General features: G+C 39.5%; 1 protein-coding gene across 6 annotated transcripts in view; it reads left to right on the top strand.

Moving 5' to 3' along the window:
- SGCD (sarcoglycan delta) overlaps positions 1 to 27,542 on the top strand; it is a 556,728-nt gene that overhangs the window by 423,527 nt on the left and 105,659 nt on the right. For all 6 annotated transcript variants that reach the window (XM_048488180.1, XM_048488177.1, XM_048488178.1 and 3 more), the window contains one exon: positions 25,730 to 25,817. In XM_048488180.1, the coding sequence (XP_048344137.1) occupies positions 25,730 to 25,817 (88 nt within the window). The remainder of the gene's footprint in view (positions 1 to 25,729; positions 25,818 to 27,542) is intronic.

Here is a 27,542-nt window from a genome sequence, read left to right as displayed (position 1 = left end):
TAGTTAACTCTTTATATTCCGGTTGGCTCTGCTTAATTACACTTTAGAAAAGTCCTGGAAACTGTCACAACTCACAACTCAGACATAAAGCCCATTTTGTTCAATGGTCTTATGACTAGGAAGTGTGCAACAAATGTAGTCTCTTGCAAATTTCTCATCAGAGAGCCTCTCTTCCTATTCAAGGGAAAGAAAACAGAGACAATTTCCTCCAGAAAGACAAGATTCATTTTCAGTGCACACAGAATACCACACAGAGAATCAACACATCTCTTTAAATTATGAACAGAAGAACTGTAGGGTAACTGACAGCTATCCTCATAATTATTCTGGAGACAGCAATCATGGCATAGCTGAATTTGAAACTTTAAAGTAGTGACATTAATCAGCATCTCAAGTTTATGCTGCTGTTAATGCCAATATTAGTGCAACACCACAGGTTGTGGTTGTGACTATGAGCAGGTCTGAAAACTGTGGGTTATATGTTGTTAGCAGCAACATTGGTGAATATATTATGTTAACCATAGTTATCTTCAAACCTGAAAGAGAAGAATAAAATTTTGGGCAACTGGGCAGGAGCAGTATATGTGCAAGAATGAGGGAGAAAGGGGAGGGAAAGAAAGCTCATGTGGCACTTTTGGCTGCATAAGAGAAAATAAAAGGGTAACACCAGTAGCTAAGAGATGAAAAATAAGGCCAAGGTCATTGGTGCCAAAAAGTAAATATATATATTTTCCCTACACATCTTACCAACAGGCTTCTTCAGAGAAATCAGTAATATATAATATGCAACTACACTACTGAGTTTACAGAAAGAATGGTTATTCAGTTAAAATTATATGAATAAATAAATAAAGCATTGCCTCAAAAGCTAGATTACAAGTTGCTCCATAGAATATTAGCCACATACAAAACCAATAGAGCTTATTCAGTCATTGAGATTGCATGAAGGAAAATATTCCTGTATGTAAGAGAATTAAAGTAAACTGTCCAGTATCGAACAGATTTTAGCTGAAATTTAAAGAATCTTTTTTGTGCCTAAATGAAAGTTACAAACCTCTTAGTCTTAAAAAAAAGTACAAGATCAGAAGCAAGTGGCCACTAGAAAAACCTTTCCATATGCCAGTGTCTAATTGATGCAATACCTCTCTATTTTACAGAAGCAGAGACAAATTTAACCCTTTAGAAGACAGTGTTTGGAGTCTAACAATTCAATCTGTACCTTTTTTCAATAGCAGCCTTTCATTTTTACATTTGATTTTTGGAAAAGATAAAATCAGAAGGAATTTTAGGAATGTTAACTCAGTAATAAGGTATATATTTTACTATTTTGCACCATTGGCCGTGGCCTTATTGCTTCTTCCTGCATAGCCAGAACCAATATGGCAGTATTGGTTTTAAACTGAGCCATTAAAGATAGATGATTATTGAATTTTATCAAAACTGCTGTCAGAAATAATGCTATTTATGAGCAAGGGCTATTGGTGGAGGAGTTACTGATAGCCCTCTTGATTCTGATTGACTGTGCCATATCATGTTTAATGCTCAAAGAGAATCTGTCTTCTTCAATCTACATCTCAGGTTAAAAGTAACAGTACATACAACTGAGATATTTGGCAGTCATCTGTCTAAGAGGAAATACTGAAGTTTCTTTGAATTGGTCCATTTTGCTTCCTCCAAAGCATAGCTGCTTTTTACAAATCTACTATCTAAATCCTAAGCAGGTTGAGTCCTTCTCAGTCGATTAGATCTGACAAGATCACAGCCTGAGGTGGCAAAAGCCCACAATGTACTGTGCGTTTGCCTTGTAAAACATCGATATCTGAAAGCAGAGATATAAATAAAATTACCAACAATCTGGGAGTAAGACAGGCTCATTTGTCTGATGGAGCAGCCACATCTTTCCATCGACAGCCTCTTGTCCCATTGACAGCATCTTGTTCTCTGAACTTTGATTATATCTTTCACATCTTCATGTAATTTTTACTTTGTTTTTGTCTTTTTACGTTCTCAAAGCCCTCATTCTCTCAAAGAAACATCCTCTTTCTGTACCCAGTGTGAAGCTCCCCATCAACATTTTCATCTCAGAAAGAGTGAATTTGCATTTGCACTGTAGGAAGGAAGATGTTGCAGGAACTTGGTATCCTTATCAGGGTGTAAATTCTATAAAAGAGAAGAGACGCAGTATGATATAACTGTACCCCAAGAACTGTCAGCGACTTTTTTTAACATGAACCATGGTATTTTGCTGGACTGGCTCCTGGGAATGGGACTGGGGGGGGGGGGCATTGTGTTACAATGGTTCTCCTACCTTTGAGGTCCATTCTAGAAGTTAGAGGACTTGTGCTCACAGTCCTAGAAGCTCTCTTGTGGGGTTTCCCCAGCACTCAGTCCTGCCTTCTATACTGTTCAGCATCTATATGAAGCCACTGGGTGAGGCCATCAGGGGATGTGGATTTGTATGACACCCCAACTCTATCTCTCCATTTCATCACAGTCCAAGAGAGGTGCTCTGTGTGCTGGACTACTGCCTGGAAGCAGTTATGGACTGAATACAGACAAACCTGGTTCACTAGATTAAGCCCAGACAAGAGGGCAATTCTCTATATTCTGGGCTCCCAAGTCTGTGAGATCCTGGGGGGACCCAGTTCTGGATGGGGTTGTATTGCCCCAGAAGAACCCAGTGCAAGATCTGGGGCTGCTTCTGGATTCTTTGCTGTCCTTTGAGCTTCAGGTGACCACAGTAGTTAATGAGGGCCTTCCAGAAACTCTATCTGGTTTGGACAAAGGAGACTTGGCCACAGTGTTGCATGCTCTGGTAACCACTCAACTGGATTACTCTAATGTGGTCCATGTGGGAGTGCCCTTGAATATGGTCCAGAAGCTGGAGTTGGTGTAGCTTGTGACAGCTAGGCTGTTAGCCAAAACATCTGGCCTGACACACATTATGCTGGTTCATCAGAAACTGTATTGGCTCCCGATTTGCTCCCTGGCCCAATTCGAGGTGTTGATGTAGACATACAGAGACCTAAATGGCTTGAACCCTGCCTACCTGAAGGAGCACCTGTGCCCTTATGTACCTGCCCAAGCACTGAGGTCACAGAGGGAGCACTCCTGGTGGTACCTCCACCTGTTAAGGTGCAGGAGGGTAGGAGCACATGGGAGGGCTTTCTCTGTGACTATACCTAGGTTATGGCTTTAGGTGCATGGTGAAAACCTTTCATTTTGCCCAGGCATTTGTTTAGCCTCCCTGGAAATTCCCTCTACAACTGTTGGTCTGGGTGGCATAGTGGTATTTTAGCATGATTTTGTTTTCATTGTAATATGTTATTCACATTTTTGTGGTTTTTATTGTATTTAATCTTTGTAAGCTGTCCAGAGATGCTAGTGTGAGGTGGGATACAAATTTTATAGTATACATAAATTATAATAAGGAAGCTCTGGTTGAAGAGAATTTTTAAAATTGTCTTTATTGGTCACAGGACAGTTCTTGGAAAGAACAGTGTGCACTGATTCCCAGTGCAGTTCCTCTGGTCACCATGGAATCTACCAACATATTATCTGGTTGGTGCCTACTTACTTTCTCTAAATAAAGAACCAGACCTGGAAGGAGGTACTTATAAAAGTTCTGAACGCATCACTGTTGTGTCTTCAGGGAGCACCTATTTGGCAACAGCTGCTTCCATAATATAAACATGCTTGGCCTGGTTGACTAAATTCAGGGCAAACACTATATAGTTGGTTCTAAGCACCATAACTCCCTTTTTTGTTCTGGTGCCCACAGGTTCAATAAGGGTGTGGATGCCTGGGTGTGTGGCTGTCATTTTAAACTTACATCTAAGATGGCTATGTTCTTGAACTATTTTTTTAAAATGCGGTTTTGGGGTACAAAGCATAAAACAGCTTGCAGTTAATAGGACTGTGGACAAAGGTCTGAAACCCATTATACATGAGAGGTTTTAGTGACATTGTAAACTGCCTTTGATCCCACTTGTTAGGAGAAAGATGACGTCATTCCATTTAAAATTTAAATTATTAAAACATATAAAAATAGTAAACTACAATGGCTAGGTCCTAAGCAGCCTAGGTGGAGTCATGCTGGAGGAAGGAATCTTCTGTTCCTTCCCCACCCCCCACCCCCCACCCCCACCCCCAGCAGATTCTGCCTTCCTACATGTCAGTGGGGACCAAACTGGAAATCAGCAGCAGGATGGGCAATTAGTAAAAAATTCCCCTCGCCTCTTCTGCAGATGGAGAAACCTTTCCATTGGAGGAGCTGCTGTTGCATCAATGGAACAGCATGTTACAATCCATGCCAGTGTAAAACATCAGAAAACTTATTAGGTTGATTGGTTGCCTAATCATTATAGTTTCTGCAAACTAGCACTTCCATATCAGTAGATGCAGACAAAAAATCTATATTCACAGAAAGAGGTGCCACTATTATCTGTAGTGAGGATATTGTGTAATAAGAATGTTTTCTATTAAAAATTTCAGATTTCTGGTTAAATCTAACCAAAGGAATTGGGTGGCAAAGGCCCTGCTTAAAGCTGGACCATCTTAAGCAGCATTGCATTCTTCTAGGTTCATTAAAAATGAATGTTCTTAATTTTAAAAACAACAACACTTTTTAAAGTGTTTTTAAACAACAAATATTTTAAACACAACAACAAATTTGGCATTTGAAAACATGTTGATAACTACAGACTGTTTCAGAGAACCAGCATTATACAGCCTGCCTTGACAGCGCCAGCTGAATTTTTTGAACTGTTTTTGAGGACAGTTGGCAGTGCATGTGAAACCTTTTCAAATCCTTAATCTCCAGAAAGTAATACAGCTGACATATCCATCGAACCTGAACAAACACATGAACACAGTCCTGGTCATGGTTGACTTCTCACAGTGCAATCCTAAACAGAGTTACTCCAGTCTAAGCCCATTCATTTCATGAGCTTAGCACTGTCAGTATCCAAGCTACTAGAGATGCTAGAGCAGCTACTGGTTGGGCTTGTATACTCTGAAAGCAGAGAGCCTTTTGCATTGGGCAATTTGACCATTTGGCCATCTTTCCATCTTTTCAACTGCTAAAGTACAGTGCAGTTGGCAGTATTTCACACATTAGGTTTTTACACAGTCAGATGGGAGTTGTCTCCCTGCCCCCTGCCCCTAGACTTGTAGTCTGTGCTCTGCGCAGCAGCCAATGGTTTCAACAGGGGGAACAAACCAATCAGCCTGTTATTTATATTTTTAAAACTTACAGTACTATTTGATATTAATCTTTTTGATATTTATGTTATTTTCACTGGTTTATGGGACTTGATATATTAATTTCATACATTTTAAAAGATTTCTATCTTGCCTTTTCTCCTCGGATTCAAGGCAGTGGCATTTACATGCCTCAGCCATTCATGCCACAATTGTAAAAGTGGCTGCAAGGGCAGGAGGTGATAGAATTCCACCATCATAGCTGCTTTACAGCCACAATACTGTGGTGCCCTGTTGTTGTTGATGATGATGTAGAGTCAGATGATGGCAAGGTGTAGAGATCCAGCATTCAGCTCACAATTGATTACTGCTGTCAGATATTGTATTCTCCTGCCAAACACGTTCACTGCATTCCAAAGCTTCAGATCCAGAAGCACTCACAGGATAAAAGTATGATTCTCATTCCCATGATCTGTTTTGTCTAGATTGAGCATATTAATCCTCATGTAGTCCTTCATAAAGGATCATACCAGTACTAACTACCAGGCACTTAATTAGGATTTAATTCACATACAGTCATATAATTCTGTTTCTCTCTGTTTTTTTCTAAATCTTTCTTTTGGAATTTGCTGCCTCCAGCATACTTTGCTAACATATTTCAAAAGCAAACACAATATCTCTTCAAACCACTTGACCATCCATTTGAAGTAACATGACCTTCTGCTAACCCAAACATATTCAATTATTTTGTAAAACTGTACCTTCTGTGTTAACCGTTAGCTTTTTTTATGGAGCAACTACAGCTACAGTTGTTTTGAAACAAGTTCAGCTGAATTTAATGGAATTTAATTAAACTTATTTCAAATGAGGATTAGGGTAGGAGAGAAACAAGTATGCAGCAAATCTCCTAGCCCATGATGACACTAGCTATATGTTTTGCAAGCAGATTTAGAACAGCTTGAACAAGAATTTTCACCCTCCAGCTGGAAAAGGTGTTATCATTACCTGCTTTTACATAATAGTTCAGCTTGACAGTTTTGTTGCTGATATTCTCTGCACTGAAATCCGTATGAGTTTCATTCCTTGCAGTTTCTAATCTGAAGAGACCAGAGTTCTCATAAATCTAACATGGCATTTCATCAGTATCCTGATTTGTGTTTTATCCGCTGTCTTCAAGCAGTGCTGAGATAGCACAAAGCTACAATGAATTCTGTGGTGTTTCTGCTTTGATCTTGGTGGTTACTGAAATTGTTAACTCTTCTAAAGGTCATTGACTCAGATGATATTGTATATGCGTGTGGGGGGAGTTGTCATCTTGTCTCTGAGATTAAAGTTTGGTCTTCTAGACCAACTGTATTCAGGATCCATTTCTCTTGATCTTGTGGATCAACAGCTTTCCTTGTGTGATAGTCAGCAGGTGGGTCTTCTCTGAAATGAAATTATTATGAGCTTTTCCTATGTATTCTGTCTTTATTGTTCCGTGTTTAAAGCTCAGCAAAGATAGTGTCAGTGTGGTAAATGCAAAAAAATTAAAAATTGAGGCAAAATGGGCTATAATTACTTGACAGGCATTGTAAAACACAATTTAAATGTAATTTTACATGAGATTTAATATAGACTCGTCAGTAGTCCTTGCTGTTCTTAACTGTTCATAAAACAGTTGAGCTTTCTTCTCTTCAGTTTCTAAGGTCAGCAAGGAGGTTTGCCTTTGGCTGAATGCATATGTAGAAAGGAGGAGGCATGGGCGTACTGCCTGTGGGGACATGGGGTAACCTATGTCCCTAGGCGCACATAGACTTGGGCACCGGCATTAGCTCTGGATGGTAGATCTGGATGCTGACACCAGCTCCAAGCAGTAGACCTGGACCCCAACATCAGCTCTGAGCAGTAGACCTGGACACTGGCACAGGCTCCAGGCAGTAGGTCTAGGCTCTAGACTTTAGACTTGAGCACCTGCCGGGGGGGAGGGTGTGTGTGGAAAATTCAGATTTTTGTCTCCGTACTCCATTTTCCCTAGATAGGCCACTGGGAAGAGGGAATTGGCAAAGGACACAACGAAGGATGTAAATCTCATTTATACACTAGTGGAATAACAGGCTACTATTTGGTGATGGTTGGGAAATTCTCAAAAACAGCAATCAATAAAATTCTGATAAGAAAAACAATTAATTTACATATTTTCATGTCAACTAGGACTATAAACAATGTTTTGAGAGTCTCCAGAATACTAGCTTTCTGTTATCAATATTTGTTGCTACATTGTTCTTGAAGAACACTCAAGAAAACAAATGCATATGTCTCCTAGCAAGGAACCACACATTAAAAAAAACACCTTAGCAGGGGCAGTGAAAACAAACATCAAATTGCCATGAATGAATGATGTTTTTGCTTTAAGTTTAACTCAAATACTATCAGAAGTAATTTAGTGCCTGCCAGTTATCAATATGTACACTATGTGTACATATATGTCATCTCCATGTGAAGACTGACAAAAAGCTTGCCAAATTGTTTGGGTTCCACAACATGTCTAATACATATGTATGTATGTATGTATGTATGTATGTATGTATGTATGTATGTATGTATGTATGTATGTATGTATGTATGTATGTATGTATGTATGTATGTATGTATGTATGTATGTGGAGGAAAGGTAGCATGTTATAACCTGTTTGCATCAGATCTCTGAAGCTAAGTAGGATCAGTACGCAGCTGTCTGTCACACCTATAATTGGCATTTTTGGCCTGTTTTGTGATGTCAGGGTGAGGGCTGGTTAAATAGGCATGGTCACTTGGCCATGAAGGCCATAACTAGTTTTTGCAGGCTTTGGGCAGGCTGATCACAATATGTAGGATGATCAGCAAGCACCCTGAGACATCCATAACCATGGCTGTGCAGTGTGGTGGTTGGGAAGGAACAGCCCTTGATGCTCAGCAACATCTTTCTGAACCTGGTAGTGGCCGTGCAGTATATCAGGTAAGGGGGCTGGACATCTCCTGGCACATTGTGTGCAGACAGTGATGAACAAATCCAGCAGAAGATGCTAGGTCTGTTTGGAGTCAAGATTGGTTCTGCCAGAGAAGGCAGCCATGAGCAAGCTTCCTTAGTAAAGCAGACCCATTTAATTAATTAAATAAAAGTAGGTAAACCCAGACACATTCCTCCCATTGGTCAAGGTGGGCAGTTGCCCAGGGTGCTCCCTTGTGGGGGGCAGGTTTGTTTTTAGGCTAGCAGGTTCGTTTTTAGGCTAGCAGCACCAACATTTTAGGGATGTTTTTGGAGACTCTTCTAATGATATCACCCAGGTTTGGTGAGGTTTAGTTTAGGGAGTCCAAAGTTATGGACTCTCAAAGGGAGTGCCCCCCCATCCCCCATTGTTTCCAATGGGAGCTAATAGGAGATGGGGACTACACCTTTGAGGGTCCATAACTTTGGGCCCCCTGAACCAAACTTCACCAAACCTGGGTGGTATCATCAGTAGGGGCTCACGAAGATACTCTGAAATTTTGGTGCTGCTATCTTGATAATTGCACCCCTGACAGCAGGCACCCCCTAAATTTCCCCAGATTTTCCTTTTAAATCCACCCCCTTCCTGCCAATGTTTGTTTTCTTTCTTTCTTTCTTTTATTCTCTCAATGCCTAATTAAGGTTGTTGTTGTTGTTGTTGTTGTTGTTGTCGTCGTCGTTGTCGTCGTCGTCATCATCATCATCATTATCATTATCATTATCATTATCATTATTATTATTATTATCATCATTATTATCATTATTATCATTATTATTAAATCCACCCCTTCAGCATGGATTTAAAGGGAGAATCCGAGGTCCCCAATTTAAACATTGAAAGTGATGCTGTTTCAGGGTGGGGGATAATCCACCCCAAAACAGCATCACTGTCAATGTTGTTTAAACTGGGGGCCCCAGATTCTCCCTTTAAGGTGGATTTAAAAGGAGAATCTGGGCTCCCCAGTTTAAACACCATTGAAAATAGTCGTTTGGGGGTGGATTCCAGAATCACTTGTATAAACTAGGGAGCCCTGATTCTCCTTTTAAATCCACCTTAAAGGGAGAATCTGGGGTCCCCAGTTTAAATAACATTGAAAGTGATGCTGTTTCCCCCAATTGGGGGGACTGGATACAACACCATAAAATGTTTTCATAGCAGTAATAAACATTTTGAAAATGTTTTCAAAAATATTTATGCTGTGTGGTATGGCCCATTGCTGTGTTCAGATTTGTGAGTTGGGGCATGTTCTATAATGTGATTGTGACTTTGAAATGACCTGGTGTAAAATATCATTGTTTGGTCATGAGGGGAGAGGGCAGCTACCCATGTGGGGGGCATCAAACTCAGGTTTTGCCCAGGTCTCCAGTTTGCCTAAGTACACCACTGGGTAAACCTATAATCTATATCAATGATGGTGAATCTTTTCGAGACAGAGTGCCCAAATTGCAACCCAAAACCCACTTATTTATTGCAAAGTGCCAACACGGCAATTTAACCTGAATACTGAGGTTTTACTTTAGAAAAAATGGTTGGCTCCGAGGCATGCGTTACTCAGGAGTAAGCTTGGTGGTACTCGGTGACTTTGCTTTGAAGCAAAATCTCGTGCAACTTCTTCCAATTTTGTGGGTAAATTCCACTTCACTCCTAGGAGGGATTGGTTACTCAGAAGCTAAAGCCTCCTCATTGCCAGCAACCTCGAAAGCTTACTCCCAGGGTAAAGTGACTCGTGGCTTTAAGTTCTTCTTTTCAGCGATGAAAATCAGTGGGGTTTAACAGCGCTTAACAGGGTTATCTACACTGCTTCCCCAAAATTAGGTCTTAGGTTTAATGCTAAAAATCTAGCCCAGCAGGCCATGCCAGCCTAGATCTGTGGGGGGGGCACTCTGTTTGCATGTGCCCACAGAGAGGGCTCTGAGTGCCACCTCTGGCACCTGTGCCATAGGTTCGCCACCACTGATCTATATTGTGTCTTCTTTGAGCAGGTGCCTGGGGAAATAAGCTATCCCTGAGATATGCCAGCCCAAAGTCATTTAGAGCTTTAAAGGTGAACGCCAACACCTTGAATTGATCCCAGAAACAAATCAGGAGCCAGTATAAATAAACAACTGGAGTGATATGGTCCCTTTGACCCATTCCAGTCAACAGTCTGTCTTGGCCTGACTTTACTAGATGCTGTGTGAATCTTTGTCCGTTCTGTTTGCAAAATGTCTCCATTGAGGCAACATTTGCATATGATGTTTTTGGTCTCATTTTTTCCCAGTGTAAAGATACTAATGACTTGGCAAGGCAGGAGAAAGAAATGTTTCTGTTTCAAATTTTTGATGCAAAATAATACAAAAAGTTCAAATATAAGTTGCTTTTTAAAATTTGTGATAACTTGTTTGCTTAATTTGCTTCACTTCTTCAGAAGAACTGTTATAGATTGACAACTTTCAGCATGTTATATGAGTTCCGTGCATATGCAGCTTTTCAAGGTGGTATGATCCTATAGCAACACCATCTGTTTGTTCAAAAAGAAGTTCCTCGCAGATGAAATATATGGTGTGTTATAATTAGGCAAGGTTCATACTGTGATTTGTGATGGGTTTCATTCCAGTTATCACATACAGTACATATGCCTATGCCCGTAAGTATTGCTTACATATCAACATATGGGTGCAGATGAATTGGACTCTCATGACTTCTTTCTCTCTCCTAAACATATGGTGATGTTTTCCGCTATTATACTTATTGGCAGGATGCGAGTGGCATACAAACATCACAGCCAGGCTCTAAATTTTGGTATACTATATTCTAGTAAAGTATGTAAGATAATATACCCAGCTGAGAAACGATTAAATTGCAGTTTTGCAAAAACAAACAGCAGCTGTTCCATTTGCCTGGAAAAAGTGAATGTGTGGGTCTTCTGTGTGTGTGCATCTGTGAAGCAGAAAGAAAGGGCAGCCTGTTTATTCATTGAGTTTTAGTTTTATTTCATTATGATTATTCTATAGAATGCACATATTCTAAGGCTGGTCCTGGAACCTTCATTTCTACTCAATAAGTACATTTCAGAAGTATACAAGTCATGTTTGGCAAGTTGCAGCCATTACCAGAGAGAACAGACATTCTTTTCACATATGCCTTAGTAACATCCAGATTAGGCACATGCTTCTCCAAAATGGGATAAATTATTACCCAAGGGCCATTTTGGCTCCAAAAAAATGGTACAAGGAAGAAGGCAAGTTCTTCTCCACTGCCTGCACTGTAAGCCTAAGCAGAATCAGACCTCTTTGTTGTTTAAAAAACAGTTCCCCACAGCTGTGTGGCTGAGGTGGAAGCAAACAAATGTATTTTATAGTTTGGCTGTAAGGTATCTAAGCCATTAGCAAACTCTAAACAAATCTGTCAAGATTCCAGATCTACTGTGGTCAGCTTGTTTTAACTACTTTTTCTGAAGTTTGATTAGAGGAATTCAGGATGGAGATTTTTCTGCATGTTCCAGGTTGTGGAACTCATCACCAGAGAGGTTCACTTTGGCCCTTGGTGTCTGACCTTTCAAGAATCATTGATTTTATTGATTTTATTGCTATTTTTTTCAGCTGTTACCTTTAAATTTTGATGGTTACATCTGTATTAGTTTTATTGTGATTACAAGATTATTTTGCCGGTAATGTTGGATTTTATTATTGTTGCTTATTATTGCTTATTATTGTCTATCTTAAACAATGATCTGGTGAATGAATCCAATTTTATTGCTGTTGTGTATTGAACTTGTATTGATTTTATGATTTTGTAGGTACTCCTGTTGTATTATGTATTGAAACTATGCTTGACTGAATGAATAGTCCTAAGCCTTTCTTTCCACTTTTCCTGCTGCTGCTGCTCCATTGGCCATTTTCTGTTTGGAGAGGAGTTTCTCCAAGTAAAAAGAAGCAAGTTTTCTCCAGTGGTTGTTTATGGTGATACAAATGCTCTTTTAAAAAAAAAACCCTCCAAGTTGAATAATGCCAAAGGATATTTTTAAGGGAAGCTATACCTAGAAATGATTCTTTAACACTTATTTAGATTCAGCACTATTTTTTTCTGATGGAAGCAGCCTCCTGTCATTTCCTGTGCACAGCACAGGACTGCATTTTCATCATTATCTTAAACAGGGTATAGCTCTAAGAATGGATGAAAACTAAATAGTTCCACAAAAGTGCATAACTCAGACAGTGTCACCTGGTGTGTTTTTTTAATCATCTGTTGTCACTTTGTTTCCTCTCCTCCCTTGGTATTCCTGAGGAAAGTCAAGTTCTTTTGCTCTAGCAAATGCAGACAGAATCTTGAAAGTTTTAACCAAAAGCCCACAGATTACTTACAGTTCTTCCAGAGGTTTTGCCTTCAGATGAATTTCCAGTATTGCCTTAAATTTAAGAAGTTTGAATGTAATATTGTAAGGATCAATTTAGCGCTGAAATTTTTGACGCAATTCTAGCTTCAGCTAAGCCTGCATTCCATACTATGTTGGAGCTGACAATTCCCAGTCCAGTGCATAGTTTTTTATAGTCCATCATATCCTCAGTTTATATTCAAAAAAATCAGTGGGATATACTTTCCAGGAAATGTGTTTTGGATTGAAGTGTATATCTTTTTCTTTCTTCTTTTTTCAAACTGAAGAATTCTGAACATAATTAGTTTCTAGAACTTCAGGAGCTGCAGCAAAGAGATACCTTACGTTTTCACTATCAATAGTAAAAGTCTGTTCTCACAACCTTACTGGGATTTATGTTTATAAGACGCAGCAACGTGACAGTACAATAAATGTTATGAATTGAGTGCAGTTCAAATAACCTGCACAGGTTAAGAATATATATTCACAACATTACTGTTACTGAGTTAGAACTGTGACACAAAGAGTAGTGTAATTTTTTTAAATTATATTTTATCAATTTCTTCTTCACCTAGGGAGTCCTTTACTAATTACAAACCAATTAAGTAAAGATTCTGCATGAGGAAGCTGAGCCAGACTTAACAGGGTTGTCTTTAAAAAAACACCCTACTAACATAATGTAATTTACCATATATACTCGCATTTAAGTCAAATTTTTCAGCACATTTTTTGTGCTGAAAAAGCCCCCCTCGACTTTCTATAATGAAATGGGTGTGATTTTAAAAAAATATTTTAGGATTTTTATCTTTGTCAGCCTTGTAAGCAGTTTTTAGGCTAGCAGCACCAAAATTTCAGGGATTTTTCAAGAGACTCTCCTGATGATACCACCCAATTTGGTAAAGTTTGGTTCAGGGGGTCCAAAGTTATGGACCCCCAAAGGGGGTGCCCCATCTCCCATTGTTTCCAATGGGAGCTAATAGTAGATGGGACTACATTTTGAGGGTCCATAACTTTGGATCCCCTGAACCAAACTTCACCAAACCTGGGTGGTATCATCAGGAGGGTCTCCTAAAGATACGTTGAAATGTTGGCACTGCTAACATAAACATTCCTCCCCTGACCCAAAATCCAGTTTTGAAGGATTTTAACTCTTGAGTTTTAGCTTGGTTGCTGGTTGAGCTAAGGTTTTTGTACTTCTAAAGTTATTGTTGAGACCATATTGTTTTTGTTGACCCTCTTTTCCACTTATAGAGCTAGTTTACTATTTTTCTTTGAAATAAATATTCAAAAACATTTAACCTACTGATACCTCAATTAACGTAATTTTATTGGTATCTATTTTTATTTTTGAAATTTACCAGTAGCTGCTGCATTTCCTACCCTTGACTTATACGCGAGTCAATAAGTTTTCCCAGTTTTTTGTGGTAAAATTAGGTGCCTTGACTTATATGCGGGTTGACTTATACACGAGTATATATGGTAATTTTCAGATGAACGCAACTGCAAAACTGAGACAGTTTGAAAGACAAACTTCTTCCATTTTAGCCTAAGCAATTTGAGCATGATATTTCATTTTCAGTTTAAAGAAAGAACTATTCAAACATAAGAATAGCCAGTTCTACAGAGAGGGACCCAAACAGTAATTCAGATCTTACATCTCATATCTTTTACTATTTTTAAAAAAGCCTTTTGAAAATTGCAGATCTGTGTTTTCTTGTTGCAGCAATTAAAATTGTTCTTTTTCATCTATAATTATCAAGAAAAAATCAAGAAATTGGAACACCCCCCGCAGCGCCCCCCCTTCCCCCTTCCCACACTTACCTTAGTTCCTTTTCTTTTTCATAACTTTTTTAGGCTGCAGAATGCCTGTTCTCAGTAAAAACTGCCTGAGGAACAATACTTCCCAGGAGACCTTGTGAGCCACAAGGTCTCCTGGGAACATGCAGCTGTGGACAAGTCTACATAGGAACCACCAAACGCAGCGCACAGACACGTATCAAAGAACACGAAAGGCACTGCAGACTATTTCAGCCAGAAAAATCAGCAATAGCAGAACACATGATAAACCAACCTGGACATAGAATATTATTTGAAAAAACAGAAATTCTGGACCACTCTGGAAAGCCACTTCATGTCAGACTACACAGAGAAGCAATTGAAAACTATAAGCACATGGACAATTTTAACAGGAAGGCAGCTAAACGGAAAATGAACAGAACTTAATTATTGCTAGTGTTGAAAAATACTAGGGTCAAGACTGTGTCAAACCAGCTCCACACAAACACAGGATGACCATAGACAAAAGAAACAAAGGCCAGGATACTTCTATTCAGATGCTCCCACCAGTGACCTTGCTATCTACAGGGTTACTCCCAGGCTATAGTCTTCATTGTTACTCATAGTTCTATTCAGATGCCCTCAACTATTGACCTGGTTGCCGCCCTTGTTACTCACAGACAAGGTTTCCCCACCCACCCTGGACACTCCCCACACACCCTGGACAGATATATACTCCACTTGCTTTTCCAACATCAGATCCTCTGAAGATGCCAGCCACAGATGCAGGCGAAACGTCAGGAGAGAATGCTGCTAGAACACGGCCATACAGCCCGGAAACCACACAGCACCCAATTGGAACACAATTATCAGTAGACATAAAAGCATAACTCTAGGTAGATAAATGTCAGATAACATTGTGAGATCAGTTTTAAGAAATCCCAATAATCTTTCTCTTATTCTCAGTTTTACTTTACGTTAACACTTAGTAAGTAAAATATTTAATACAGACATTTCTGTGTACTTTTATACAAACAAATTGAGAATGTACTCCAGAAACCACACAACACCCCTGAGAATGTAGTGTTTTTTAATTTTTGTTTTGTACTGTGCACCTGGAATGACTGTTTGATTATGTATTTATTTAAAGTTCATCTTCATTGGTATTCTGTGCCAACACACATGAAAACTCCACTTGCATAGGCCAGCCCCAGACATGTTTGCAAACTTTCTGTCAGCTCTGCAGTTCTGGAAATCACTTACTCTCCCTCTGCCTTATAGGGAAGATTCCCATCCAAATGGTCACATCAAAGGAGGGGAAAGAGTGCTCTCCTTTCAGTTTTTTCGTTGCCACAGAGGAAAGAAATACTAACTTCAGCTCTGTCGTTTCTTCACCTCACACTAGGTGTCTCGCACCGTGAGGTACTATGTTCTTTAGAACTTGTGAGTTTTTTATTTTTCATCATGGAAATTAAATATGAAGAATACAAAAGAAGTTTTGTTTTTAAGAAACGACAATATCAAAAGCTAATCTATTGGATAAAGAGTATTTGGTTATTTATTTGAAATAGTTATTTTCCATCTCCTCTGAACAGCTTGATATAGTTAATAAAAGTAAAAATAATTCAAAACTGAAATACCATTTATAAATAATTAAACCATCAAAATTATTTCAAAAGCCAAACAAATTCCCAGACAGCAGAAGCAGTAATTAAACCCACAGGATAGAGACCAGTTCCATCAAGAGGTTGGGATGGGGGTTCTTATATTTGCTTTATTGCTCTCATGTTTTCAAGCAAATATTTTGAAATCATTCAAGCCAATTTTGCAAATACTTCATGGTCTCACGTTACAGTCCACCTCCCTGAAGGAGAATTAGTGCTGATAAGTCCCTAACTGTTTGATTAGCTTCACTTTATCAGAAGGACTGATTAGATCTCAAATCCTTCCTGAATTGTTACATGCATTCGGGAAAGTGTTGATTTGATTCTGTCTGGTAGAAAGATTGCCTTTGCATGTATGTAAAAACAGTTTTTAAAAACTGCAAATACGTGAAAATAATGATTAAACCCAGAGGCATAGCTGGGCCAAACTGTGCCCAGTGCACATTCAACATTTTCCGCCCCCATGCCCCCCAGCGCCGCGCCCCTGCGGTGCCCCCCCGCAGCGCCCCCCCTTCCCACACTTACCTTAGTTCCTTTTCTTTTTCATAACTTTTTTAGGCTGCAGAATGCCTGTTCTCAGTAAAAACTGCCTGAGGAACAATACTTCCCAGGAGACCTTGTGAGCCACAAGGTCTCCTGGGAACTGTATTTCCTCAGGCCATTTTTACCGAGAACAGACCTTTTGCAGCCTGAAAAAGTTTTGAAAAAGGAAAGGAACTAAGGTAAGTGTAGGAAGGGGGTGAGGGGGCATGGGGGGTTGGGGGGGTAATGTGGGGGGAAGGGGGAGGGGCCTGGGTGATTTTTTGCACCACAGGCGTGTGCCCAGTGCACAGCGCACCCCCACCCCCTTGTAGCTTCATGACTGATTAATCCTTAGACCCATTCCAGAGTCTGTACTGAGAAAGTTAATGAAGATTTAGAGATTACAATGGTCTTTTCTGCACATCATAAAAAATACTTCTGTGGGATATCTTAAAAAGAGGCAATGGCCTCTTTTCACTCTACACACGCAAAATAAGACGTCCGGGGACAACTTAAAGAGAGGTAGCTTCTGGTGTGCTTTCCATACAAAATAGGTGTCAAACGGGAAAAGGCTGTTTCCCACATGGTTGTTTTGATCTCTGGTTAGTTTCACTCTCAGCTTGCGCCCAACACTTTGTGTGCAACTAATGTTTGCTCTGCAGGCTCTGATCCTGGGTGCCTTTTCATTCCCAAAAGCACATGGTTGTACTCAGCTGGTCCTGCCAATTTTGGCAATATATAGTTCTCCTATTTGTTTTCAAGAAGCTATTTTTGTATGTATGCAGTCTGCGTACCTACAAAGATAGTTTCTTGAAAACAAATAGGAAACTATATATTGCCAACATTGGCTGCTGAGTACAACTATGTACTTTTGGGACTGAAAAGGCACCCAGAATCAGAGTCTGCAGAGCAAACGTCATGGGGCAACCATCAGCAAATGGAGGCAGGGCGAATCCCTTCAGCTGCACGCAAAGTGTTGGGTACAAGCTGAGAGTGAAATTGATCAGAGAGCAAAACAGTCAGGTGGGAAAAATAAGATGCCTGCTGAGCTCCACATGCTGCACATCCAGGCAGGAGATGTCTTGCAGGCAGCTTAGGGGGAAAAGGTGCACTTTGAAACATTCTCCAAAAAAGACAACTTGTGCTAAAATAAAGCTTCCTGAAAACACCTTGGGGGTGCCTTTCCAGGATGCCTTTTCTAGCATCTTCAAGACGTCTTATTTAGGCTGTGCGGAACAGACCAGTGTTGTTTACAGATTAGAGTTTGTATCAAATCCTTACTGATCATTCTTACATTATACCAATTTGCGCTTTCTGAAAGTGCCTTGCTTACTAAAAGAAAAATACTGGGCAATACATTATCTCTGCTAAAACCCATTGCCGCCTCCTTAAAAGCAATCATGTTTATAAATGAATGTAATGTGTGCTGGAGCACAATACTTTGTTTATTTTAATGCATTCATTATCAATTCTGTTCACAGATTACATTCATTCTTTTTTGAAAGCTTATATTGCCAAGGTATATGTTTTGCAAAGGGAATAGATTTAGCTTCGAACAACATGTCTGATTTCTTTGAAGGTCAAAGTCAAAAACAAAAGAGGATGTATGAATAAAAAAATAGCAAAAAGGTAATATAAAGCTGATTCAACAACAAAATTCTGATTTGTGAAAATTATAGAGATTGACAGGACTTCTAGGGCATTACCACAATGTTACTCTGGGATTTTTTAGCTGGAAATTATGTAATGGTATCACATGACTCCGTTTATGCTGCTCTATCTGACCAGACTGCCCTACAAGTTACCAGCCCTTGATGGTTACATGTATTCCTTCAAGCTAACATGCAAGCAGGGCCGTAGCTACAGAAAACTGTGCCTGGGGCAAGAAGGAAAATTGCATGTCCAAACATCTGTGACGTTCCAACAAAATCCAATGCTTCTGTCATGTATTAAAATATTCAAATCAGATATGCAACAAATACAAAAGGCACTTTTACTGTCAAATGCAAAAAATGAGGTATGAAAATTATTCCATAATAATTAAACTGAAAGCTGTGGTCTTTTTGAAAACAATTTTAAAAACAAGAATAAAACAACAAAAAATCATCATTGTCTTCAGCAAATACAAAGTTGAGTTGTAGCTTTTCCCAGATATAATTCATTCCCACTTACACAAGTATGAAAGGTGACTTCAGACAATGAATGTCCCAGTAGTAATTTACTACCACAAATTAAAAAAACACTTTTCTTCCTGACAATGCTGCCAATCTTCTGCACCAGATCCCATCTTCCAAAATAATCTAGGAAAACGGCAAGTTTTCCTCACTTGTCTTGGTGCTGAGGCTTCCTCTTGGAGGTCAACAGTGGCTGCACCTTTCTCACCAATGTTGGGTGAGGAAAGAGCAGCTGTTTCCCCACTGGCACTGCCCGCACCCATGGCTGTCTGCGCAAAGCAGGCACAGCCAAGTTCAGGGAGTTTTTGCCTGCAGTGCTGATGAGCTTCACCCCAGTGCTACTACCTGCAACTACTCACACTATGCCTGCTATAGATGAGCCCCTTGTGGGCGCCAAGGCAGTGCTATGGCTGGGCAAAGGAGAACAAGGAAAATGAGGAAGGAGCAGTAGCAACTTGGGTGGTGAGGTACCGGTGGGTGAGAAGGGTGGAGATGAGAAAGAGGTGGTAGGCTTGAAGAGTTTTGCGAAAATGATGCCAGAGTAGCACAGCACTTTCATGGTGCCCAAGAGGCTGCTACATGTCCTTCAGAGCCACAGGGTCTTTTTTGTGGGGGGCAGTGGATGGCAGCCCCCTCACTACCCCATGAATGTGAGGATAAAAACTACCTGAATTATTCTACATCATTTGTGCACTGAATTTATTTATCAGGTTCTATGGAAAAGCAGCAAGTATATTTTCAACTGTATTCACTTAAAACTTGTTTAGTCTAGTGTCCTCCAAATATTTCTTAGCTTTCTCTTTCATAGCAATGGATCATTTATTTTATATCACATCCGACAATAAAATAGCAGTTAATCTTTCTTCCATATCTATGTAATGGAAAAATGAGAAGAGCATTTCATAGATGGCTAGATATGAAAGAGCATTTCATAGATGGCTAGTATGGAAAAAAACATATATGGGATGATCAAGAAGATCTTGTGTGCTGGACTGGCCTTTGTAATATTAGCTAATAGTTCAAAATGTAAAAGTAGATCAAGCACTACAACTTTGGGGGGCTTTGTTAGTTACAGAATTGGGGGCTTTGTTAGTTACAAAATGATTGGGACCTACTTATGCAATGAAAATATAGAAATAAAAATGTCTATCTTTAAAAATAAAGCCATTTTCAACAATAATAAGGAAATATTAGTATTATACCTTTGACTATAGTGCTAACCAACTACACATGAGGAAAGTAGAACTCAGAAATACAGTTATTCATTTTGCTGGGTATTGAGTCCAATGAGCTATCAATATTTTGTTTTGTTTTGCTTGGGTTATTTTTGGCAAGAACCTCAGACTCTTTGTAGTTCACTGATCAGTTAAGAAACAGATCATATTACATTGACAGAATTGCTGCACTTCTAAAATATTTCCTGAAAGTACTCATTGTGCATTTTAATGAACAGAGTTTATGGAACAATAAATATAGACTGACAACCCACTGCTCCAATAGGATGCCATTGTGAAATAGTAGAATAAGGATACATTTGCAATTATGTTTAAAATTGGATTTAGAAGTGGAGCAAATTTGATCACAGCTGCAGCTATAGTTCAGTTCTGCCCTATCTTTGCTGATACTCAAATGACTGGAGGGAAGAAAGTCAATTGCTGTAAAACTTTCGAGTTTCAGGGACTTCCTAGCGTGCCATGATATCATTTGCAGATTAATGTCTAATGGCAATCACTGCTTCCCCTACCAATGTTCCACCAGTTAAGCATTCTAGAGCTCAAGGTCAGAGGTATGGCAAGTGGCAACCCCAAGTGTTGCCTAGATTGGGTCATTAGGTTCACCTGTCACTTAAAACACTAGTTCCCATCACCATAAATTTTTAAATAAAGAAGCCCTTTTAGTGTGTGGCATTCCCACGTGAGGAACAAGAACAGGAAAGGTTCTGGTTAAAAATAATTGGCAGCTGATGCTCCCTGACTTGAAGAAGAGTTTGGATTTATACCACAACTTTCTCTCCTGTAAGGAGTCTTGAGGAGGCTCACGAATTCTTTTCCTGGCTGTGTCCACCTGAGACCCCTATGGAATTATCAGGATTAGTGTTTTCTGACTGTCAAGAAGAGCTACAGCTTTTAAAACCTATAAAATAGTTCAAAGGTCCACACTGCATAATTAAAAGCAGTATCTTTCATATTTGTAACTAGAAATAAACAAGAGATATAGTCAAGCACTGGTATACAGAGAAATGCATTTGTTTAATTTTTGAATCTGCAATAGTTGGGTTTTAGCAAATCATTACTAAATTTTCAGCATAACGTTAACATCATCATTGCAAAGAAACATCAGCTGCCTTATACTGTTGATTTTATTAATACTGTGAGTTATTTTGTTATGTGTGGGGAAAAGAATTGGTGAAAATCCATGGAGTATTTTCAAACACTCAGATGTTGTTAAGGTGTTAAAACAGATGGAGATCGATGCTTGAGGAGAAAGTCTTGGCAAAAAATAAAGGAGGAAGACAAAAAAATACAATCGCTATTATACTGCCAACTAGTCTCAAGCCTAAGGACGTTTCTGCACAGCCCAAAAACAGCTGTTGCTGCTGCAGCACAATAGCACCGTGCTCTCCCTCCAAAAACGGCAGAAAAACACTCCTTTCCTAACTCACTCAATTTGGAAAGCGGCGTCTTCCCGCCGGCGCCATGTGAAGGGCACCAGCACAAGGGTGCTGCTTTTAGGCACTGCCAGTTTATGTTGTTTGCTTACCTTTTCTTCCCTCCAAGGCTCCGAAGGGAGAAGGGACATGCCCACGCTGCCTTCCAACCACCTTGGAGGAAAGAAAAGGTAAGCAAACAACACAGACTGGAGGTGGCTCCATGTGGAGCCACCTCTGCAGCCCTCAGCAGCTTCGGGGCCGCCTGCACGGTCCCATGTGAATGGTCCCATGGCTTCACCAGCATGAATTATGCCAATGGCCAGTTACTTCTGGCACCAGTGCAGAAACGGCCTAGGAAAGAAGAAGAGTTTGGATTTATACCACATCTTTCTCTCCTGTAAGGAGTCTTGAGGAGGCTCACGAATTCCTTTTACCATATGTGGTATACATGCAGAAAACTTTTTTTTAAAATTGAAAAGATATTCATACAGAAATTCAGAAAACTTTAAAAATAAAATTCATCATGGATGCCAAGACTCTTACTAGATATTCTGACAAAAAAACCCCAAGTGGCCAGAGTATAATTTGCAATGAAATAGAAAGCAGGTGAATGCCAAAGCTGAAAGACTGGGAAAATAAACTAGTGGAACATGCAGTTATGGCAACATTAACAAATTCTGTGAATAAGTGACTAATCAAAGTATTTCAAGATAAATGGAAAATGCTATTATTTATATTGTTCCCCAAACATGGTGAATTATAAAAGATATAGCTGAAATGATGTACATAAATTATCAACAACCTTCATGACATATTATGTTGAAAAGGGTTTTAAAGAGACGTAGACCAACATTTAATCACATTATGAAAGAAGATAATATGCCGACTCAATTTTTATTATGTGACAAAATTTCTAGAATTTTTAATAGAAATGATTCATTAGTATTTTTACCTATTTTTGAATATTTGATTTCATATTATAGCATTGTTTAACATAATTGCCAGGTCAATCAGATATTTTACATGGATTTTATGATTTCCATACAATTATTATGATATGTATCATCTCATGGTCATTAATCAATTTCTTATTATCAATAGCAGTCATTATTAATAATTATTCATTGTTTTTAAATATTTGCACAATTTTATTTTTCTGTCTTCTTTACAACTAATTGTTAACTACTGATTTCATTTTCACTTTTCTGTTCTGTTTATTTATATCTATAAACATTTGTTTAATTATTCCCCCCCAAAAGAATAGGTCATGTATGCTGCCTTCACATGTGATAAAAAGCCAGGGAATTTTTAATTTTTATTTTGGGGTAATGCTGTGGCATGGGTTTGCATTTTTCTTTGCTCTGTCATAGCCATACAACCGTAAGCAAGTTCCATTCTACTTATCAGAGTATTTTTTTAAAAGAACAAAACTAATACACTTTTTTAACATTCTGTGCTTTCTTTATTAAGGTCAATGACAAAAAGTGAGAAAGCATAGTTTTGCTTGTTATAAGAGAAGAAAAAAATATTCTTTCAACAGAATGCAGTAAAGTTTTAAACTAGCTTTTAAAAGGCCTGTGTGTCATAAAATGTGAGATTTCCTGTGCGCTTCAGCAAAAAAACACTGAATGTTAATTATGCAATGCTTCCAAGAGGGAAACAAATCTTCCTTGCTAAGTCCCTTCAGTCCTTAATGGAATTAGTTACAGGAATTTAAGTGGGCAGTACTCTTAAGAATTTGAATGTTTTCTCCTTGCAGACAAATATGATATGACTCTTGTACCATACAAATGAAGTTCTCTCAAAACAACCAAAAGTGAATGTCTGACTCTGTAAACTAGGTGTTGCACACATGATCAACTATTAGGTGTTTTTAAAATGTTCGCAGGCTCCACTGCACATGAGGATTCAACTCCTTTATTTTTCAAATGTTATTTTTAGAGACTGTCTGCACATGTTATGCAAATCTGTAATGAAAACTGGAGCACATCTCCTTAAAAATCAGGAATTAAGGTAGTCTGAGAGATTGCTGACCTTTTGAAAAGGGATTATCTAGTTAAATCCAGGCAAGTAGTACAGGTTAAGAAGCTTAAATGGTTATAGCAGTTACAAGGCTTGTGGTTTCCAAATAGAAATCTGCCTTTAAAAAACTGCATTATTGTAGAAAAGTGAAATAAAGAACATCAGAGTTCTATAGTGAAAACATATCTATAACATCGTTTACAGTTGACATTTACTGGCACTCCATGTCTTGAAGCCATTTAAAATTAAATACATTGGAACTAAACCTGGGACTAAAGTTAGTTAGTGTAGAAGTCTGTATTTTATTCAAAGTATAGCTGCAGTCAGAATAAGTGACTGGTGTACAGACGCCATTACATGTGAAAATGAGTCTTGATCATCACAAGGAGCAGCATCTGATTCAAAGCTTTGTTTTAGCACTAAGTGACTTTAATTGGGCTCAAGGATGTATGGTCTCCTGTGGCCACAGGTGGGGAATGGGGGTGGGTGGGTTTGGAAACTTTGGAGATTGGAAGAGATGATGAAGCCTTTAAGGACAAGTATCTCAGTTAGGTACAATGCCATAGAGTCCACCCACCAAAACATCAATTCTCTCCAAGGGAATTGATCTTTGTAGTCTGGAAATGTTATTCTGAGGGAATTCCAGGCCCCACCTGGAGGCTGGTTTTCATTAAAATATAAAAAATGTTTAGAAAGCGCTGCTTGAACAAAAAAAGAAGAATTCAAATGTCTCAGTCCAGAGACAATCACATGCTTGAACGCCAAAAATTTTGTACCTTTTATTTCTACCTGCGAACCAAATAGTCTGTGTTGTTACCCTTACCATTGTTGATCACCCACTAAAGGTTGTGAGGGGGGAAGGGCAAGGAGATTGTAATCCCCCTTGAGTCTCCTTCAGGAGAGAAAGGGGGGGATATAAATCCAAACTCTTCTTCTTTTTCTTCTAAAGGGGTCCTAGATTCAATCTCGAAGTCACCATCACATTATAAAACATGCCGCAAACTCACAAATCTGGGTAAAAGCTGGATCTACTGGGGTAAATGTGCCTGGGGACAATACCTGCTCTGGGTGCCCCCTGCCACTGTGCCACCTCTCCTTGCCTGCTGCTGTGGCACCCGTCTAAGCCCCCCACCCACCTTCCTTCAGGCTGCCTCCTGTCCTCACCAGGCCCTGGGGAGAGCAGAAGCTGGCCTGCAGAGAGGCAGGAGGCAAGGCAGCAGGTATCCAATGGGGGAGAGGCCTCCAGGCCACGCGGCTGGGCTCGGCCTCATGCTAGGGCACAATCCCCTGGCAGGGGGAGAGGCCTCCTGGATGTGCAACTGGGCCCAGCTTTGGGTGCCGGCGAGTGGTGCCCTAGCACATGACCGAAAAGTGTGTGCCTGGGGACATCGGTTACCCCTTGTCCCTATCAGCAGTATGCCACTGGGGAAGGAATGTGGATGTAAAACAGAATACAGTGTAATGTGTGCTCAGCTAACATAACACAGTGTAATAGTTGCCTTGGAGACAGGAATCAGAATGCAAATTGGTGTGCATATTTGGGATAAAATTAAAATTTCATATTTCAGGCTCAGTTTCTTCATCTGAGTTCAAAAAAGCCAGAAGTGAGAAAGGCTGCTATATATTTTTTATTAAGTTTCCTTTTTTTTTTGGTGAAGCCTATTCCAAAAGTTCCACAAAGCTTTAAACATAGATTCTTTGTCTTTATTAGTATTGGCGTTAAAAATGCAACAAAATTACAATGCTTCTTATGTTATCCTGAGAGTTGTTCATTCTGGCTTAGCAATGACCAGGGAGAACAGCCCGATCTTCTACACAAAAAAGTCCAAGACAGCATGTGACAGTATCAAGTAAAAGTAAAATACTCACCAATACTTATGGTAACATTTAAATATTCTTCTACACAACCTATAATTTTACAGCAGGAGAATCTATTTGTAGCAGCATACATTGCCTAAGCTGGGCTACTCACAGGCAACTGATACTGTCCCATAAATGTTTTGCATGCAATTCATCCTCATGTGATCATTTAACTATTTAATGCGCTCTGGGTCAGCAGTATCACTCAGATTGCAATTTAGTACTGACTAGATCAGAACTTCAGGAATAAAAATTTAATCACATATTTACAAATCCATTTCACCATGTAAAATTCACATGGTTTTGTTAATGTCAAAATACAAGGTCCATGCAAGCTCAGGCAGATGGTAACATTGCAGACAAATAGATGCAGTTGTTCAAATAAACACATGGAAGTGCACACACATGTCCTACAAGTTTGTGTGAGAGCACAGCACATTTTCTAGTGGGAAGCAATATGCCCATCTCATTCATTTTCTCTTGTGCTCTTATTGTAGGGCAACCCTCTGTACTTCCAATCTGCTCGGAATATTACAGTGAACATTCTCAATGAGAAGAGTAAAGTTCTTACACGTCTTGTGACAGGTAAGGTGAAGGAAGTGCTCAAGGAAGGGATAAAGAAGACAAAAAGGGCAATGTGATGGGGTATTCAGTGATCTTTAGCCCATCAGATAACAATCCTTACTTACCTAGCACAATATAAGTCATGACCCAGCTTTGCAATGTAGGTATAAAAAGATTAGAGCAGAATGAACCAGAAGATGGCTGTGTATGTCTAATAAGGAAGCAGAAAATTAGTCCCCTTTGAAAGAAGAGCTGGGGACAAAAGGTCACTTGTCCAAGAACAAGGTCAGGAAGAGAACAGTTACTTTGAGATTTCCTGTGTAACAGCAGAAGCCCATCTCTGGTCATTTTAAACTTGCCTGCAACAACTGATGTTTTGCTGATCAATATTAACGGCAAAGAAATACTTTGCCTTTTAAAATTTTCTAAAAAATCCTAGAAAAGAAAATCTCTTGTACTTATCAGTACCGCTTATTTCACAAAATGCTATGCTTCATGTTTGACAGGGAGATTGATGCTTCTGTAAACCCCAGCAGACATGTTGCCTTTGAGTGCATGCCTTATTTTGCAACAGAAGGAGCTGCACAAAAGAATGCATTCCAACAAGGGAGATAAACAGTACCAGGTGACAGCATCAGCAATCCGTAAACATGTTGTTCTAGGTGAAATTGGATTGCCTGGCTTGCTTAAGTGACACCTGGATTCCAGTCAGAGCTAAATAATTAAACTGTTTCAGTAACCAAGTATTTTAGTTACATGTGTACAAGTAAATTCAACCCAGGAAGGAAATAGCCCAGAAGGAAATAACTTCAACCCAGAATATAGTCTCAGACTCTTAATACTGACAAAAAAACCTTGATGATCTAGTTCAGTGATGGCGAACCTATGGCACGGGTGCCAGAGGTGGCACTCAGAGCCCTCTCTGTGGGCACGCGCACACAGAGTTCATCATGTGTGTGTGTGTGGGGGGGGGGGAAATTGCCCCCCCACCTCTAGGCTGGCCTGGGCCACTGGGCTTGATTATTAGCATTAAACCTAAGACCTAGTTTTGGGGAAGCCGTATAGGTAACCCTGTTAAGCGCTGTTAAACCCCACTGATTTTCATGCAAAGAACTAAAGCGCGATCCTTTACCTGGGAGTAATCTCAGTTGCTGGCAATGTGGCTTGCTTCTGAGTAAACCCTCCTAGGGTCGTGAGTCACCCGTTCGAAGAGTTGCATGGTTGCTTCAAAGCAAAGCCACCTTTTACCACCAAGCTTACTCCCGAGTAAAGCACGCCTCAGAGCCAACCATTTTTCCTAAACTAAAACCTCAGTATTCAGGTTAAATTGCTGTGTTGGCACTTTGCAATAAATACGTTGGTTTTGGGTTGCAGTTTGGGCACTCGGTCTCAAAAAGGTTCACCATCACTGATCTAGTTGATCATTTGCCATTGTTGGCAAAAACTAATTCATTCAAAGGCATCCCTTACACAATAAAATGTAGCAATCACAGCAATACAGTTACAAAGGTTTTGAGAGTATATATGTGGGTAGTTGTGCAGTTGCCAAACATTGGACTAATTGCTGCATGATACTCTTCAAGAGGCACAGCTCTTGCCTTCTGTAATTATTATAAAGCATTGACATAATGATGTTAGAACTATAAGTTTTCCACAATTTATAAGGAAAATGTCATCCATATACTTCCCCACACAATGGATCAATATTTCTCAATCTGCATGACACAAAACATGTATAATTATTTC

Source organism: Sphaerodactylus townsendi, linkage group LG03, assembly GCF_021028975.2.
Source record: "Sphaerodactylus townsendi isolate TG3544 linkage group LG03, MPM_Stown_v2.3, whole genome shotgun sequence".
NCBI classification, from domain to species: Eukaryota; Metazoa; Chordata; class Lepidosauria; order Squamata; family Sphaerodactylidae; genus Sphaerodactylus; species Sphaerodactylus townsendi.
The sequence above is the reverse complement of the archived record's forward strand: the minus strand, read 5'-3'. Positions and strand labels throughout refer to the sequence as shown.